At 42.7% G+C, this 18864-nt stretch overlaps 1 protein-coding gene across 1 annotated transcript in view; it reads left to right on the top strand.

Moving 5' to 3' along the window:
- SMG1 (SMG1 phosphatidylinositol 3-kinase-related kinase) overlaps positions 1-18864 on the top strand; it is a 111046-nt gene that overhangs the window by 80073 nt on the left and 12109 nt on the right. Inside the window, exons 34-52 of the mRNA XM_006871972.1 lie at positions 31-261; positions 360-537; positions 1068-1229; positions 2370-2587; positions 2814-2968; positions 3521-3743; positions 8523-8769; positions 9137-9366; positions 10658-10906; positions 11258-11396; positions 11496-11605; positions 11712-11930; positions 12443-12633; positions 13657-13829; positions 13966-14245; positions 15262-15534; positions 15699-15933; positions 16236-16462; positions 18682-18832. Coding sequence (XP_006872034.1) covers positions 31-261; positions 360-537; positions 1068-1229; positions 2370-2587; positions 2814-2968; positions 3521-3743; positions 8523-8769; positions 9137-9366; positions 10658-10906; positions 11258-11396; positions 11496-11605; positions 11712-11930; positions 12443-12633; positions 13657-13829; positions 13966-14245; positions 15262-15534; positions 15699-15933; positions 16236-16462; positions 18682-18832 — 3891 coding nt within the window. The remainder of the gene's footprint in view (positions 1-30; positions 262-359; positions 538-1067; positions 1230-2369; positions 2588-2813; positions 2969-3520; positions 3744-8522; positions 8770-9136; positions 9367-10657; positions 10907-11257; positions 11397-11495; positions 11606-11711; positions 11931-12442; positions 12634-13656; positions 13830-13965; positions 14246-15261; positions 15535-15698; positions 15934-16235; positions 16463-18681; positions 18833-18864) is intronic.

The following is an 18864-nucleotide window of genomic DNA, read 5'->3' as shown; positions in this document are numbered from 1 at the left end:
ATAGCTGCTAAAAATACCATTTTTCTTTAGGATGAGGATATAACGCTTCAGATAACAGAAAGTGAAGACAATGAGGAAGATGATATGGTTGATGTTATCTGGCGTCAGTTAATATCAAGCTGTCCATGGCTCTCTGAACTTGACGAAGGTGCAACTGAGGGAGTCATTAAAGTGTGGAGGAAAGTCGTAGACAGGATCTTCAGCCTGTACAAGCTGTCTTGTAGCGCATATTTTACTTTCCTTAAACTCAACGCTGGCCAGGTAGGTAGCACAGTGTTTTGACAAAGTTCTCTTGGACTGTCCGTCCTAACGGACTGCAGTGACTGTTCTGAATGGTGTCTCCTCGGGTTTTCGCCTAGGTTCCTTTAGACGAGGATGACCCTCGGCTGCATCTAAGTAACAGAGTGGAGCAGAGCACTGACGACGCCATAGTGATGGCCACGTTACGGCTGCTGCGACTGCTCGTTAAGCACGCTGGCGAGCTCAGGCAGTACCTGGAGCATGGCTTAGAGACCACGCCTACTGCTCCTTGGAGAGGTAGGGTGATGATGGGCTCCAACAGTGCTTCCGTGGACATCCTTTCTGCATAGGAAATACAAAACAAAACAACAGCCTGAAGGTCCTGAAGAATGGCTTTATCAATTGATAGTGTATTCTGGACCACTTGTTTACACCCATCAGAACCCCTTCCCCTATCTCCATTTTTCACAAGAAGGCAGATCTAAGAGGCAGCAGCTTTGTACATAAATGAATTTTTTTGAGAGGGTACTGAAAATAGTTATTCAAAAAGTTTGTATGCCTTTTGTAAAAAATTGTCTCTATTTGTTGTCTTATACAGACATTCATAGAATGTACGTTTCTGTAGAGCTAGTTTTAGTTGCTCCAGCTCCAAACTGCTCCCAGATGTGTCAGTCAAAGGACCGTTGAGCAGTTCTTGATGGTGGTTACTGGGGAAATGTGAAGTCCATAAAACGGCTGTGATGCTGACACACTCACTTCTCTTTCATTTGCACTCACTGCCTTAGAAGTATTTCATAACTATGAGCATCTTTCTTCTTGTCCTGAAGGAATTATTCCACAGCTTTTCTCGCGCTTAAACCACCCTGAAGTGTATGTCCGCCAAAGTATCTGCAACCTTCTCTGTCGTGTGGCCCAAGACTCTCCACATCTCATCTTGTATCCTGCCATCGTGGGGACCATCTCTCTTAGCAGTGAATCCCAAGCTTCAGGTAGGAAATACTACCATCCTGATACTTTCATTATAAATTCTCTTACAAACAATTTCTATTAGATAAATGTGGGGCTTTATGGGCATTTGTAACAGTATCAGTAGTAATACTGGCGGGAGGCAATCTGGCTATGGGTGACTCAGTCATGGAGGGTTGGCCCAGTCTCCTGCCTTCTTTGTTGTATCCTGTTCCCTTTCCATCTGTCACGTCTGGAAACTGGTGTTTAGTCAACCTTCCCTTAGCTCAGAGTCCTGAATCCATGTTTACCAACTACTCAGGAAATGTGCCTTTAATTTCTTCTAGCCACTCTTGGCTATACTACAAAAGACAGTAAACACAGTCAAGGATTCCTGTCTCAGCATTCTGTAGGTGGGGGACCAAAAGATCCCTGAGATTGGAAGTTACCAAGACTACATTTTAAGAACCAAACTCCCATTAAAAAAAGAGGGGAAAAAAATTCAAAACTGTTGCCATTGCATCCGTTACAACTTTTATCCTATGTATATTAAATCAGAGATTCATTCACTTTTGTTCATTAATTTGTTCATGCATTCACTCAACACTTATTGGGGGAATAATTGCTGTGTGTCTGACACTAAAATGTGTACTTCATATGTTATTTTCAGCCTTTAAAGTAACTCACTCATGCTTACATTTTGAATAAATCCCTCATGATCACTGAGCTGAATAAATGACACATGAGAATTGAAATCTCATGGATGAGGGACCTTCAAACAGATTTTGGAAAATGGAATGAGAAGATAATGGAATTTTTCCATGAAACTCTTTGAAGCCCCCTTGTAGATGTGGTTCAAGTTTCTAGACTCTGGCTGATAGAACACATAATCTATTTGTTACAGACACATCTTAGCCACATTTGTTGGCCATCTACGTATATTAACAAATGAATAGCTCAATTTATAAAAAGGCAAAGTATCTGCAATCTTTGGTCAGTTTAATTCACAGTTAGTTAGTTACATAGTGCAAGGGGACTTCAAAAAGTTTTTTTAAGAATTCCATAATCTTTTTATTCCATTTCTTCTTGAACTTTCATAAGCCCCATCACACTTCAGGAGTGGAGTCAATTGTTGTTGTCCCCCCCGACAATCCAGGTAAATCTTATTCTCCCTTTCATTGTAGGAAATAAGTTCTCATCTGCCATTCCCACTTTACTTGGCAATATCCAAGGAGAAGATCTACTGGCGGCAGAATGTGAGGGAGGAAGTCCTCCTGCTTCTCAGGAGAGCAATAAGGATGAGCCGAAAAGTGGGTTAAACGAAGACCAAGCTATGATGCAGGATTGCTACAGCAAAATTGTAGATAAGCTGTCTGCTGCAAACCCTACTATGGTGTTACAGGTACAACAAACCTAACTTTATTTTAATGCCCTGAAATACTGTTTGAGGAGCAAAATTTCGGAGTCACCCATATTGGCTTTCTAAGGCTGTATTGCTAGAATGACTGACTCTGGGGTTCTGTAATTGTCCTGTGCCCACAACACACACCCCCAGCCTGGGCTTGCTGGTGTGTGAGGTGTTGCGTGGGCACTGGAGCTGAGCCCGTTGGGCTGTGCCGTGTGTGCAGGTGCAGATGCTGGTGGCTGAGTTGCGCCGGGTCACCGTCCTCTGGGATGAGCTCTGGCTGGGAGTTCTGTTACAGCAGCACATGCATGTCCTGAGGCGGGTTCAGCAGCTGGAAGACGAGGTGAAGAGGGTCCAGAACAACAACACCTTACGCAAGTATGTTTCCACACAGCTTTCTTAGAGGTGAAGCTGGGCCTTCTCTGGGCCTGGGTTTTCACACTGCTGTACTAGTGGCATGTAGTGTTATACAGCACGGGACTGCTTACCTCAGGGTCTGTGGTTCAAACCCCACCAGCCACTGCTTGGAAACCCTATTAACAGGTTCGCTGTGAGTCGGAACCAACTTGATGGCACTTAACAAGTAAGTTGAGGAAACCTGGTGGCACAGTGAGTTAAATGTTGGGCTGCTCGCCAGTAGATAGGGAGTTCTATCCTACCAGCTGCTCCAAGGGAGAGTCAAGGTTCACAATCGCAGAAACCCTCTGGAGCAGTTGTACCCTGTCCTGTAGGATCACTCTGAGTGAATCATACTGGTTCATGGTGTGTAGTGGGCTAGTGAGTTTCTCTGCTGCTTCTGTGCTTGTCACCTCACTGAGGCGTATTCGTTGATAAGGTTTGCCTCTATTTGACACATTTGAAATGTTCGTGTGTGGACGCAGCTGTGTAATATGCACTCAGCTTCTGAATGACAGTGTCTTCTCTTGTCAGAGAAGAGAAGATTGCCATCATGCGGGAGAAGCACACGGCGCTGATGAAGCCCATTGTGTTTGCCCTGGAGCATGTCAGGAGCATCACAGCGGCCCCTGCAGAGACGCCGCATGAAAAGTGGTTTCAGGACAACTATGGTGATGCCATCGAAAACGCCCTCGAGAAACTAAAGACACCATCAAACCCTGCCAAGCCGGGGAGCAGCTGGATTCCATTTAAAGAGGTATAAGAGAAAACTCCCGCAAAGAAGTGGGCTCTCCTTAATAGAAACAGAAAAAAGGGTGACGTAGGCCCTTGGAAGGCAGCCGCTGAGCAGTTGGTAGTACGGAATGCAAAGAAGGGTGCTTCAGGGTCTTGGAGGAGTGCATAGGTGCAAACCCATCCTCGTGTAGGGAGGAAGCTCAGGTGTTCAATGAAAGGTCCATTTCTGCACTTTCAAGAGACTAAAATTTAGTCCTGTGCCGAGAGTGTTTCTTTTGGGAAGTAGGTAGTATTCAGTCTTCCAGCAGGACAGAATACATATATCAAAATTAGTTTTCATGAATATGTTTACTGGAGTGCTCGTAGATGATTAATGTATTTCAGTATTTGAAAAAGTACTCTCTTTTATGCGATGGTCCCTGTAATTCTATATTTCCTTTGTCTTGTCTGTTAAAGCTGCAACACCATTAATCAAGAGAGCTTATTTATTTACTTTATAGTTATTTCTTGCTTTTCCTTATTCCATAAGTTTTTTCCCTTACAGTTACCAACTGGTTTCCTTATGGAACTTTAGTAATGTCAAAACTTACACAAGACACAATGTTGAAACAAAGTATAGTGCAAACTTAAATCCTACATGCAAATTGTTAAATGCAACACAGCTGGCTAGAAGCACATGAAGGTAAAAAAAGATTACTTCACATGCAGGTTAAAAGTGAGTATGTGTGGCCCAGGCTTCAGTCTCCTAACACCAGTCTTAGTCAGTAGGTCAACTAAGAATTCCACATGAGGAGACAAAAGGAATACTTTTAAAACCTGTGTTGTTACTGAAGTTTAGTGCCATCGATTCGGTTCCTACTAATAGCGACATTTGTTTAGGATTTCTGAGGAGTGGTTGTTGAGTTTGAACCGTTGACCTTGTGACTCAAACTGACCTTGTGATTGAGTGCTTATCCTACAATGCCATACCAGGATGAAACTTTAAAAATTCATGCATATGCAAGAAAGTTAGTGTCTATGAAAGGAAAACAAATTATGATTGTTTATTTTAAAGAAAAATTTTTTTACATTATATGGAATACCCGTATTTCTATCCTTTTGGTTAAAAAAGAAAAATGAAATAGAAGTACCTAAAGAAATAAAATAAAATGCCTAGTGTCCTCCTCTAACCGTACTTACTGTCTCTTGCTCAATCACTATTATGAATCAATCGTTACCTACTTTTCAAAATCTAGTTATGATCCATCCTATAGTTGTATTTTTAAATAATACTGCTTCGTTTCTGCCTATTATTGAACATCCTATAAATAAGTTCATATTATGTGTGTTTTCTTAGGGCTTACATATTTTTTTTGTACAGCACTGGTTTTTTAATGATTCTCATGCATTTGGTGTGAAGCTGAGAACACTGCAGTTTATCCATTCTCAGTGGATGTTTTGACATAGTTCCAGTTGTTCCTTTTATGAACAAAGATTGCTTGACAAATTTTCACATGAAAACAGAGCCCAAAATTCATTGATTCAGAACAGATTATTTTAACTCTCATCTAAAGGTCTTGGTGTGACGCTGTAGGATAAAGCACTGGACCTGGACCACAAGGTTGGCTTAACCCACAAGGTTGGCAGTGCAGACCCACCAGTTCTTGAAAACCCTATACAGGGTCACTGTGAGTCAGAACTGACTCATGGCACTTACCCAACAACAACAACAAAGAGATTTTTAAATCCACTTAATTCAGATAAGAGTAGATTGTTGTTGTTAGGTGCCATTGAGTCAGTACCAGCCCATAGCAACCTTATGCACAGCAGAACAAATACTGCCCGATCCTGGGCCAACCTAACTACTCTTGCCATGCTTCAGTCCATCAGTGCTGCCACTTGGCCAATCCATCTCGTTGGGGGTCTTTCTCTTTTTCTCTGACCCTCCACCTTACCAAACACGATGTCCATCTCCAGCAGCTGTTCCCTCCTGGTGCCTTGTTCTTGTTTGCCAGGTCCTTCAATACACCATAGACTTCCTCCTTCAGTAGCATTGGCTCTTGATCGTACACTACCTCTTTAAACGGTTGAACATTAACCATTTCCTTTTAGTACAGTGACTCTGTGTATTCCTACCATCTTCTCTTGATGCTTTCTGCATCATTCAGTGAATCTTTCAATAACAAAAGTTGAGGCTTGAATTTTTTCTTCAGTTCCCCCAGCTTGAGAAATGTTGAGCATGTTGTTCCTTTTTGGTTTTCTGATTCCAGATCTTCGCACATTTTGTTGTAATATTTGGCTTTATCTTCTTGAGCTGATCTTTGAATTTTTCTGTTCAGCTCTTGGATCTCCTCATTTCTTCCATTTGCTTTAGCATGTCTATGTTGGAGAACAAGTTTCAGTGTCTCTTCTGACATCCATTTTGACTTTTTCCTTCTTTCTTGTCTTCTCAATGACTCTTTGCTTTCTTCATGTATGATGTTCTTGGTGTCATGCCACAACTCTTCTGGTCTGTGGTCTTTAGTGTTTAATGTATCATATTTGTTCTTCAGATGATCTCTGAAAATTCAGGTGGGATATATTCAAGGTAAAATTTTGGCTCTCGTGGACTTGTTTTCATTTTCTTCAGCTTCCGTTTGAATTTGCATATGTGTAAATGAAGGTCTGTTCCACAGTCTGCCCCTGGCCTTGTTTTCACTGATGATATGGAGCTTTTCCATCGTCTCTTTCCACAGATGTAGTCAATTTGATTTCTATGTGTTCCATCTGGTGAGGTCCATGTGTATCGTTATCTCTTATGCTGTCTGAAGAAAATACTTGAAAATGAACAAATTATTGGTTTTGCAGAATTCTATCATGCGTTTTCCAGCATCATTTCTATCACCAAGGCCGTATTTTCCAACTATTGATCCTTCCTCTTTGCTCCCAATCATTGCAATGATCAATACATCTTGATTGCATGTTTGATCAATTTCAGATTGAAGAAGTTGGTAGAATTCTTCTATTTCATCCTCACTGGCTTTAGTGGTTGGTGCGCAAATTTGAATAATAGTGGTATTAACTGGGCTTCCCTGTTGTTGTTATGTTCGGTGGAATTAGTTTGGAGTCATACCGAACCTGTACAGGGTTTCCGAGACTGTAAATCTTTATAGGAGTAGAATGCCTCATCTTTCTCCCACGCAACAGCTGGTGGTTTTGAACTGTTGATCTTGCAGTTCACAGCCCGATTCGTAACCACTACACTACCGGAGCTCCTAGGGCTTCCCTGTAGGTGCATAGATACTATCCTAGCACAGACAGCATTGTACCTTGACAACGAATGCAACACCATTCCTCTTTAATTTGTTATTCCTGGCATAGTAATCCATGTGGTTGTCAGATTCAAAATGGCCAATACCAGTCCATTTCAGCTCACTAATGCCTAAGATACCGATGTTTATGCATTTCATTTCATTTTTGACAACTTCCAATTTTCCCAGATTCATACTTTGTACATTCCATGTTCTGATTTTCAGTGGATGTTTACAGCTGTTTCTCTTCATTTTGAGTTGTGCCCCATCAGCAAATGAAGGTCCCACAGGCTTTACTCCATTTGCATCATCACGGTCAACTCTATTTTGAGGAGGTAACTCTTCCCCAGTCACATTTTGAGTGCTTTCCAACCTGAGAGGCTCATTTTCTGGCACTATATCTGACAGTGTGTTTCTCTGCTATTCATAAGGTTTTCAGTGACTAAATATTTGGAAGTAGCTTGTCACTCTTTCTTCCTAGTCTGTCTTTGTCTGGAAGCTCATCTGAAACCTGTCCACCATGGGTGACCTTGCTGGTACTATAAATACCAATGGCATAGCTTTCAGAATCACAGCAACTCACAAGCCACCACAGTATGACAAACTGACAGACGAGTGGGGACCGTTTGGTTTTAAGTGGAAACTGTCGCTTTAAATTTCGAGGAGATCTGTACGCTTGCGTAATAGAACCTTCCAGGGGTAGGGTGTCCATTCTCTCAGGCATCCCTGCTAATCACCAGAATGGAGCTGGGCAGACAGCGACAGACCAATGAACAAATACCAAAAAATGAATGTCCACACCTGCATCTCTGTGGTTCTGTCACGTGTTTGTGGCTGTTCTGATCCTTCCCCCACTTTGTCTCTCCCAAGATGGCAGCTCTGGGAGCAGCTGACTGTCTTGAATTAGAAAGCAATAGATTTCTTGATTCTGCTACAGATTCCCCTAGCTGTAAGCCTTCCAATCTCCTGAATATTCCTTAATATGTGGTTCAGAGTTCTAGCACTGTCCCCTGAGCCTGCTTGGTCTGGTATTCTGTGTTGTTGCTGATGGAGCTGCTCACTGCATGTCTACCAGATCTGCCATCTTGTTGGTTTTCAAGAGTAGATTAAGCCTCATTTAAAAATAGCAGTATTAATAATTTTTCAAGTCACTTCCTGAGGGTGTGTCTGTCTAACTGCCAACAGCTGGCCACATTGCAGGAACAGAACTGATTTGCTTAGGCATTGTTCAAACATTGCTTAACAGTGTGGAATTTGATAAAACCTTGAATTTGGAGATGACAGTAATGATTTCCTTCCTTGTACCGTGATTTGGTTCCTTGGCTGGGTAGAGCGAGGAGGAGGAAGGGTCGTAACAAGCAGGAATCCCCTGGAGTATGTCAGCATACCTGCTTCTCTTCCCTGTGAGGACTCGCATATGTGACAAGAGGGCATTAGTTACTTCTTCAGTTTACTTTTATGCCAATTGAATGTGGGAACAGATAAGTGTTCTAACCATAATGCAAACTTGTTTTTCAATCTTATAAATGTAGATAATGCTGAGTTTGCAGCAGAGAGCACAGAAACGTGCAAGTTACATCTTGCGTCTTGAAGAGATCAGTCCGTGGTTGGCTGCCATGACCAACACTGAAATTGCTCTTCCTGGAGAAGTCTCCGCCAGGGACACTGTCACAATCCACAGTGTAGGCGGGACCATCACTATTTTACCTACTAAGACCAAGCCAAAGAAACTTCTCTTTTTAGGTTCAGATGGAAAGAGCTATCCTTATCTTTTCAAAGGTAGAGTGTAAAACTTTGTCTGTCTCTGTGTGAGGGGATAGTTTCAGATGAATTTCTTTGTTGTGGTAGTTTGTATGTGTCTCATGTGATTTTGACTGGCGATGGGAGATTTTTCATTCCCCTCCCTCCTTTGTCTATTAACGTGTAGAAACCAAACAATTAAGGTACAATTGATGATGCTGGTGTTTAGTGTTGATACCCTGTTACAAACCAGCATGTTCTGTGAAGCTCTGGTGTGCCCCATTGACATGCAGTACTTGGTACTGCTATATTCAAGACTCAGGAAGTGGTGCATTCCCAACCCATCACATTGTGTCCCACCCTCTCCGCGCTCCCTGTCGTAGCTACTTTCATTTTGTTTTCATAGGACTAGAGGATTTACATCTGGATGAGAGAATAATGCAATTTCTGTCCATTGTGAATACCATGTTTGCAACAATCAATCGCCAGGAAACACCCCGTTTCCATGCTCGACACTACTCTGTAACACCACTAGGAACGAGGTCAGGATTAATCCAATGGGTGGATGGGGCCACACCCTTATTTGGTCTTTACAAACGATGGCAACAGCGGGAAGCTGCTCTCCAAGCACAGAAGGTTTGTCAGCATTAATTTGTGTGTGTACTTGGACTGGAATATTCTGAAGCATGTTTTCATCTAGTCTTCTGTTACGTGAGCTGTTACTGTTGCACAGCCTGCTTCATTTATATGCATTTATAAGGATTCCTGGTGTGCCGCTGTAGGATAAGTGCTTGCTGCTAACCACCAGGTCAAGCAGTTGGTGGATTTGATAAGTATCTCAGAATGATGTTTTGAGCCACATTTCATAAAAATAAATTTTTAAGAGGCAGAAATGATGACTTCATGCTAAACTTAATTTAGATGTATACAGGGGCATGGTTGTTAATCACACAACATGATAACTTCACATCTTAATGCTTTTATCAAGGTTAACAAGGTCTTTGAAATTAAAATTATAAATAACAGAAAACTTGAAATTAGCATTTATAACCACAGCATCCTATATCCATGGGAAAACTAGGCTTTGATTTCAAGTAACCAAAAAACCTGAGTATATAATATCTGTGTCAGGAAGGTGCTAATCCTATAAAGGTAAATTTTGTGTACTCTTAGCCACCACATTCACACCTGGCCTAGGAGAATGCTTCTAATAGGGTAGGTGTGCAAGGAGCAAGAGTTAGAAACTAGTTAAGTTTTAAAAGTAGACTTAGGTATTGAATTGTACAATTAAAATGGCTGAGATGGCAGATTTTATGTGACATATAGTAAGGGAGCTCTGGTAGCGTAGTGGTTACGAATCGGGCTGCGAACCTTAAGGTCAGCAGTTCGAAACTACCAGCCGCTCCGCGGGAGAAAGATGAGGCTTTCTACTCCCGTAAAGATTTACACCCTTGGAAACCCTGTACAGGGTCGCTATGGGTCGGAATCGACTCGACGGCACTTCACAACAACAACAACATAGTATAACCACACAGCAAAAAGCAAGCATTGGAGCAGTTATTGAAGGAGGAATTCAAGCAAGGAATTGGAAAAGGGTTATGTAAAGTATTTGAATATCTCTTGTTAATTTTACATTGACAAGTTACAGCTGTCAAATATGTACATAAATTATAGTAAATTAAAAATGGAATGAGTAATAATGCCATTTGGGTGTTGAATCTCAAAAACAGAAGCTAATTTTTCAATCAGATAGTAAGTAGTACTTAATTAAGGAAAAGATAGTTAAATTATAAGAAAATGAAGTCCAAAAGAATTGACTGTTTAGTGCTTGAAATTTTTCTGGCTAGGTAGAGAATAATGATTTAAATGAAAAGTAAATCTGTCTTTATTATAAACTTCACCTTTTTGAAAAAAATATCTTTTACAGGCCCAAGATTCTTATCAAACTCCTCAGAATCCTGGAATTGTACCCCGACCTAGTGAGCTCTATTATAGTAAAATTGGTCCTGCTTTGAAAGCAGTTGGGCTTAGTCTGGAAGTGTCCCGTCGGGATTGGCCACTTCATGTGATGAAGGCAGTATTGGAAGAGTTAATGGAGGCCACACCCCCAAATCTCCTTGCTAAAGAACTCTGGTCCTCTTGCGCAACACCTGATGAATGGTGGAGGGTTACACAGGTAAATGTTTGGTTGGGGACTTAGGATTTCTTCTTTTGCTGGTTGTCTGTCTTGCTGACCCAGCCTCTCCTAGGGCACAACCATGACTGTCTTGAGAGCAAGATGGTTCTGGATAAGAGGGGAGGGGTGGGTGAAATCGAAAGTAAAAGAAAAAAGTTTAGGAAAGGAGAAAGTCTGCGGGGTGGTCTTTTGTTTTTTGAATCCAGCATTCTGGTCATGCATGACACACTGGGTCTGGGCCCAGTGCTATGGGATGTACGTGACCTTGAGGACAGCTGGGAGTGGCATTTGTCTGTCCGTGGTGGAAGGCAGTCTGCTGTGGCACTGAACTTGCTTCCCTTCCTTTTGTAGTCGTATGCCCGCTCTACTGCAGTCATGTCTATGGTCGGCTACATAATCGGCCTCGGAGACAGACATCTGGATAACGTTCTCATCGACATGACAACAGGAGAAGTCGTTCACATAGACTACAACGTCTGCTTTGAGAAAGGTAAATTGGAAGTTGTTTTTTACATGTGTAGACAGGTCAAATGTTTGTGTTCTGTTTTTCCATGAAAGGGCAAAAATATAACAATGTTGTCTTTTCAAGGTAAAAGCCTTAGAGTTCCTGAGAAAGTTCCTTTTCGCATGACACAAAACATTGAAACAGCCCTAGGTGTGACTGGAGTGGAGGGTGTCTTTAGGCTTTCATGTGAGCAGGTATGCTGTTTTCTCTTGCATCTCTTACTGCACTGCAGCGGTATGCTGCAGAACCTCTAATGAGGACACTTAAGGCAGTGCTCATTTCAAGTTCTTCTCAAAACAGGTTCTGCACATTATGCGACGTGGCAGGGAGACTCTGCTGACGCTGCTGGAGGCGTTTGTGTACGACCCCCTGGTGGACTGGACAGCTGGTGGCGAGGCAGGGTTTGCTGGTGCTGTCTATGGTGGAGGTGGGCAGCAGGCCGAAAGCAAGCAGAGCAAGAGGGAGATGGAACGAGAGATCACCCGCAGCCTCTTCTCTTCCAGAGTAGCTGAGATTAAGGTGAAGCCAATTACGTAATAATGTCATAGGCACAATAACATCACGGAGCATTAAAAAACTAAATGACGTTTTTGCCAGCCTGTAACGTATCATTGAAAGGCCAGTGAACTATGCCAATTCGGTGTAGTCTTTTAAGTAGAACATGTGCTGGTACAAAGACACATGTCGACTGCATACATACTTGTAGGAAGTATGCTAAAGTGTGTTGATACGTGGGGTAACCAATGACTGGATAACCTCTCTTGTCTAGAATTTTAAATATCCTGGCCGCCAGTGCTGCTAATCATGGCCACCATGGTGGTGGTGTAACTAACTGGTGTCATGGAATCTAGTCTGTTGGCTTCTCGTTATGTGAACTTGACTGCTGCATCTCTTTACCTGCAAAATGGGATACTGCCATTAACTGCTCATGATATATATGGAATACCCTTCTAACTAATCGTTCGAATAGGCTGCTCATATCTCACACTGAACTTCGTGAGACCCTTCCTGACAACAATGCCTTTTCCCAGGTGAACTGGTTTAAGAATCGGGATGAGATGCTGCTTGTGCTGCCCAAGCTGGACAGCAGCTTAGACGAATACCTGAGCCTGCAAGAGCAGCTGACAGATGTAGAAAAACTGCAGGGCAAACTGCTGGAGGAGATAGAGTTTTTAGAAGGAGCTGAAGAAGTGGATCATCCTTCACACACTCTACAACACAGGTATGAAACAGCACTGGATTTTTTTTTTTTTTTTTTTTTTAAATCATTCATTAAATGCAACTTAAAATCATAACCATTAGTGAGAACTTAGCAAACAAAAACAAATCCACTGCCATTGGGTAGATTCTGACTACCCTGTGTAAGATTTCTAAGGCTATAAATCTCTATGGGAGCAGAAAGCTGCATCTTTCTCCCAGTTAACAGCAGGTGGATTTAATTAGCCAACCTTGGGGCTAGTAGTCTAGTGCTTACCCTGTAGCATATAGCATTGCTAGTGCAAATACTTCTGACTTGGATAAGGATTGTTGCAACACCTGCCTAAGTAATAAATGCTCTCCTAAGGACCTCAATTGTAAAGCATTAATAAATACTTCTCTTCAGTTTTCTGCTGTATTATATTAAGTTTGAGTGTTTGATTGTGAGTAGAGTGGTTGGAACACTGAACTTGTAATCTGAAAACGTGAGCTTTGGTTTTCTTGCTAGAGTTAGTATCTGGGTCTTTACTCGTTTGTATGATGGCAGCTGTTTTATCTGCTTGCCCAGTATTTTATAAACATTAAGTAAACTAGGACGATGTAAGTGACCTTTGTGCAGAGGTGGTACTCAGGAAAGATTAGTTGCATATGTAAATGACAAACCTTGCATGGAGTTATAATGTGGTGCTGTAGGATAACCACAGGCTGGAGATTCGAGCTCACCAGCCGCTCCTCAAAGATCCTATACAGGGTTGCTATGAATCAGAACCAACTTAGCAGTACTTAACAACAAAAAACATTACGTGGGCTTTGACTACACAAAGATCTATACGTCTTACATTTCAAGGAATCAAAGCCTGCTAGGTGTGGTAGAATTTTGTTTAAAATGCTTTGGGCATAGTTAAGGGCACTGTGAGGTCAGGAAAAACAAATAGAGATATTTGAACAGGGCTGCCAAAATGTAAAGTAACTGTGCAGGCAGTTCAAGAGCAAAGTCAGGGTCAAACGAAAGTGCAGCAGGTGACCTTTGTTTCGCTTTCTCTGTTAGGTATTCTGAACACACTCAACTACAGACTCAGCAAAGAGCTGTTCGGGAAGCAGTCCAGGTGAAGCTGAATGAGTTTGAGCAGTGGATAACACATTACCAAGCTGCGTTCAATAACTTGGAAGCCACACAACTTGCAAGTTTGCTTCAGGAAATAAGCACGCAGATGGACCTTGGTATGACTTGGCTTACTCTAAATACTCGTGTGAGAGTGTGCGTTTTGTAATTGCATGAGGATGTGTGTGGCATTGGGATTTGTGACAGCTGACTTGAAATGGTTTCACTATGATGAATGCTGTCTTTTACCACAAGGGCCCCCAAGCTACGTGCCAGCCACAGCCTTTCTTCAGAACGCAGGTCAGGCGCACCTGATTAGCCAGTGTGAGCAGCTGGAGGGGGAGGTGAGTGCTCTCCTGCAGCAGAGACGCTCTGTGCTCCGAGGCTGCCTGGAGCAGCTGCACCACTACGCCACCGTGGCCCTGCAGTACCCCAAGGCAATCTTTCAGAAGCATCGTGTGGAGCAGTGGAAGAGCTGGATGGAGGAGCTCCTCTGTAACACCACCGTGGAGCGTTGTCAAGAGCTCTACAGGAAGTGAGTCAGCACTGGCCGGTGGGGACAGGGGATCCTTTATTTACCTATTTTTAAAAGTTACGGTGTGAGTGAAAGATCACACAGGAAATTCACTTTCCATTCTGCAATTTACACACATTTTGTTTCATAACGTTAGCTGTAATTCCTTCAATATAATAAAAGAATTCTTCTCACGTCCTCCCTGGGATCTCCATATGCATTCACCCTTTCTTGGCCTTTCCTTGTTTGGGGGGGCAAATGCTGCCTTTTGGTAGCCTATTGCTAATGTTCCTGTGGAGTAAGTCGCACAGAACGTATCATGAACGTGTTGTTTACTTTATAGGTCTCTCATTGAGCAGAAAGATGATGGGGGCAGGGGCGTGTTTGAATGGTCTCTAAGGGCCTCAGGCTCCAGGGTTCCAGCAGTCTCGGTCAGACCAATAGGTCTGATCTTTATATTTCTATCATTCTAAATTTTGTTTTACATTTTCCTTCCATTCTGTCCAGGACCTTCTGCAGTCCTGATCACAGTGGTCAATAGTGATCACTGACATCATCTAGTTCTTCTGGTGTCTGAGCATTGGGGGCTGGAGTTTGTGGGATCCATTAGTCCTTTGTTTGGACTGATTGTTTCCTGGAGTCTTTGCTGTTTCTCTGTTCTTCACTCCAGAGCATCTCAGAAGGCTTCCTGTAAAAATTTTCAATTGCATTTACATAGTATTTTTCTAAAGAATTGATTGATGGCATTTGAACCTTTATTATGGTTTTAAGATGTAACCTTACATTTTTTTCCTTGTAAGATGGTGGTTTTTCTAATTAAAATGTGTCACAGAGTAAGAAGAGCTGGGATTAAACATTTGATTCTGTTACTCCCTAATGAGTCATCTCAGGGAGTTGGATACTTTGTGTCTTTAGGTATTCCTACTCATGGTTTGAGGGTCCATGTGGTGCTCTCTTTTATCGTTTCTTATCAAGTGCGCTCTTCCTTTACAAACTGTGGTGCGCCTGTTGTAAACATATGTCTTTTGTTTTTATAGATATGAAATACAGTATGCTCCCCAACCACCTCCAACAGTGTGTCAGTTCATCACTGCCACGGAAATGACCCTGCAGCGGTATGCTGCAGACATAAACAGCAGGCTTATCAGACAGGTGGAGCGCTTGAAACAAGAAGCCGTCACAGTGCCGGTGTGTGAAGATCAGCTGAAAGAAATAGAACGTTGCATTAAAGTCTTCCTTCATGAGAATGGAGAAGAAGGGTCCTTGAGCCTAGCTAGTGTTATTATTTCCGCCCTTTGTACCCTTACCAGGTCAGTTGGCTTGCCTCGTTGTGAGACCTTTTCGTTATCTTAAAAAACACTGTTCATTCCTGAGCTCTTGCCCATGATACAGCCTCTCTATGACTTTCCTGGTGTGGAAATATGTCTGACGCCAAGGCCGACTTGTTCAATGTGCACAACCTTTCCTCATCCAGGCGTAACCTGATGATGGAAGGGGCAGCGTCAAGTGCTGGGGAGCAGCTGGTGGATCTGACTTCCCGTGACGGGGCCTGGTTCCTGGAGGAACTCTGCAGCATGAGTGGAAATGTCACCTGCCTCGTCCAGTTACTAAAGCAGTGCCACCTGACGCCACAAGACTTGGACATCCCTAACCCCACGGAAGCGTCTGAGACGGTGCACTTAGCTAACGGAGTCTACACCTCACTTCAGGTGGCTGCTTAAATCCATGAGCCTGAATTTCACAGCATTGTTTCTCATCTCTTAGTTGGCTTTCCCCTTTGAATGGTGCTTGCTCAGTCTTTTAAATTATAGATCAGTGTGAGCTTTGTATTTGTAACCTTCACTTGGGGATTGCAGAAGTTGTACTTGATTTATGCCAGGTCTCCAAATTTGTCACTTATGACACTTCATACATTGTTGCTTTCTCTGACAATGACACCTTGACTCTGTACTCTTTAAATTCTATGTGTATTCTCAGAAAACATTATACTGTGTTTCTCACACATTTGTAGGAGTTGAACTCAAATTTCCGGCAAATCATATTTCCAGAAGCCCTCAGATGTTTAATGAAGGGGGAGTCTACATTAGAGAACATGCTCCATGAACTAGACAGTCTCATTGAGCAGACAACTGATGGCGTTCCCCTGCAGACGCTGGTGGAATCTCTTCAAGCCTATTTAAGAAACGCAGCCATGGGATTGGAAGAAGAAACACACGCTCACTATATTGATGTGGCCAGGCAAGTGAACTCTAGCTGTTTTCAGTTTCCTTGTGGAAGACATGGTGGGAGACATGGGGAAGCCAGCTAGTGGGATTTGGCACTAATTTTATTGGACATTTACTTAGTTTTAATTTCCATGAATACTTGCACATAGATCTTTAACAGAACTTTTATTTTGAAATAAACATAGCAGATTGGCAGGAAGTTACATAGGAAGGGCCTGTGCGCCCTTCACACTCTTCCTCCTGTAGTAGCATCTTCTGTAACTGCTCCACTAGCCACAGCATGAGGTACAACTCACGGAAGTTACTCAGGTTCAACCTTCAAGGATGCACTTTTTTTGTGGCTAGGTGTGTGTAGTTGTATGTCATTTAATCACATATATGCATACATCATTTTAGTGCTGTGGTTTCACACACACACAGTGCAGTCTGTTATTTCAAAAATTAAACTTGTAGAGGTCGGGCAGTCCCTGTGAACATTGATTATACCCATACCTTTTGGACCTGGGAAAGCTTTGTGTGTGTGTGTGTGTGTGTGTACACAAATAGCGTGGTGCCAGTATCGGACCGCCTTGTCTAACTTCACAAAGTGGGCGGAAAGTCATTATCAGCTTCAAAGGCCCACGGCTGATCCCTTGAAGCTTACGTCAGACATACCACCTCTCTGCAACCGTGTCACCAGTTCTGAACACCGCTGTCCCCCACGTGGGACTCCCTTCTTCTCTGCTGGGTTTGAGCATTGGTTGTCATGGCCACACAGAATTCACAGACCATACTCCTGGTGTGGTGCTGTGGGCTAATGTATCAAGACTGCAAAGTTGTTTGAACTACAAGGTCGGTGGTTCAAGCTCACCAGCTGCTCCTCGGAAACCCTATACAGGGTTGCTATGGGTCAGAATTGACCTGATGGCACTCAACAACAATTCATGATTCAGGAATTAATGGTTTATAATTTAGGATCAGAATTGTGGAGGCCTGCCCTGGGCTAGTTCTGTTCTGTCAGTAGAATGGGGACTTTATTAAATCAGGACAGTCTCTTGCCCTCTGCTGCTGGCCCTGCTTGGGACCTTCTGGATCAGGCGCCACAAGCTCTTTAACTCCCTGGGTAAGTGCCCCGAGGCACCCTGCTCCACTAGTAAGCCTTGGTCTTAAGGCACTCAGCCGTCTGTCTCTTGGGTCTAGGAGATTCCCAGAGCAAGGACATACTCCACTCCTGTTTCTTCTTGGCACTAGTCCAGTGGTGTTGTCCCCCGCTCCCTTTACTTCTTTTCTTTATGAGGTAAAAGGTGTGACTCAAGCAAAGGTGGTGATCTGAATGTATCCCAGCTTACTTCCACCTCATCATAACAAATAACCTATCATCACTAATAGTTCTGGTGTGGTGCTGTAGGATAAACACTGGACTGCTTACCGCAAGGGTGGTGGTTCAGACTCAACAGCTGCTCCTTGAAAACTCTATACAGGCTCACGATGAACTAACTCCAGAGTACTTACTAACAATAAACCTGATCAGCTCAAGATTTACAATATACCGTGGAGGATAACTGCCTCAGCTTATCAAAGAGGAGGGTAACCACACAATGCTGGGCATGGTGACCTAGCCAAACTGACACATAGCCCCCACCATCACTGGACTCACACACCTTATTTGCATTATTCCACCCAGTCAGTCATTGTGTGGGGTCACAAAATTATGACTTCTTGTTGTTAAGTGCTGTTGAGTGGTGGGTTCCGACTCATGGAGACCTTGTGTAGGGTTTTTGATGAGTAGCTAGCTGGTGAGTGTGAACCACTGATCTTAACAGTTGAAACCAACCTTGCAGTCTGGCGCGTTAACGCACAGTGCCGTATTAGGGAATTCAGTGCACCATAGGTTGCAGATAAAATTACATTTTTAGTTAACCTTAGTTTTACTGTTTATAAAAATTGAAACTGGGCAATTGTACTTTGACTTTCTATGTTAAATGCTCAGATATGTAAACACTATAGGTCTCAGTACTAATGATAACTGAGGCATGTATTTCAAGTTTTCATAAAATGCAGTCCCTTCAGTAATTGCAAATACTGAGCTGGAGTCAGTTTACTATGTGATTGGTATTAAATATCGTTTATCATAACACTTCTTTCTTAATGCTAAAAGCTTTTTAGATGATCCATGCTAGTTGTGAATGACACTCTTTGAGCAGTTTTGTCTCCTCCAAGTGAGGGTTTTAATTCCATTTTCTTTTCCCCTAGAATACTACATGCTCAATATGGTGAATTAATCCAACCAAGAAATGGTTCTGTTGATGAAACACCAAAAATGTCAGCAGGCCAGATGCTTTTGGTTGCATTTGATGGCATGTTTGCCCAAGTTGAAACTGCTTTTGGCTTGTTAGTTGAAAAGGTATGTATGTAGTTGGTATGAATAACAGAAGT

This window comes from Chrysochloris asiatica, unplaced genomic scaffold (genome assembly GCF_000296735.1).
Source record: "Chrysochloris asiatica unplaced genomic scaffold, ChrAsi1.0 scaffold00178, whole genome shotgun sequence".
Lineage (NCBI taxonomy): Eukaryota > Metazoa > Chordata > Mammalia > Afrosoricida > Chrysochloridae > Chrysochloris > Chrysochloris asiatica.
Note: the sequence above shows the minus strand (reverse complement) of the source record. Positions and strands in the feature narration are given on the sequence as shown.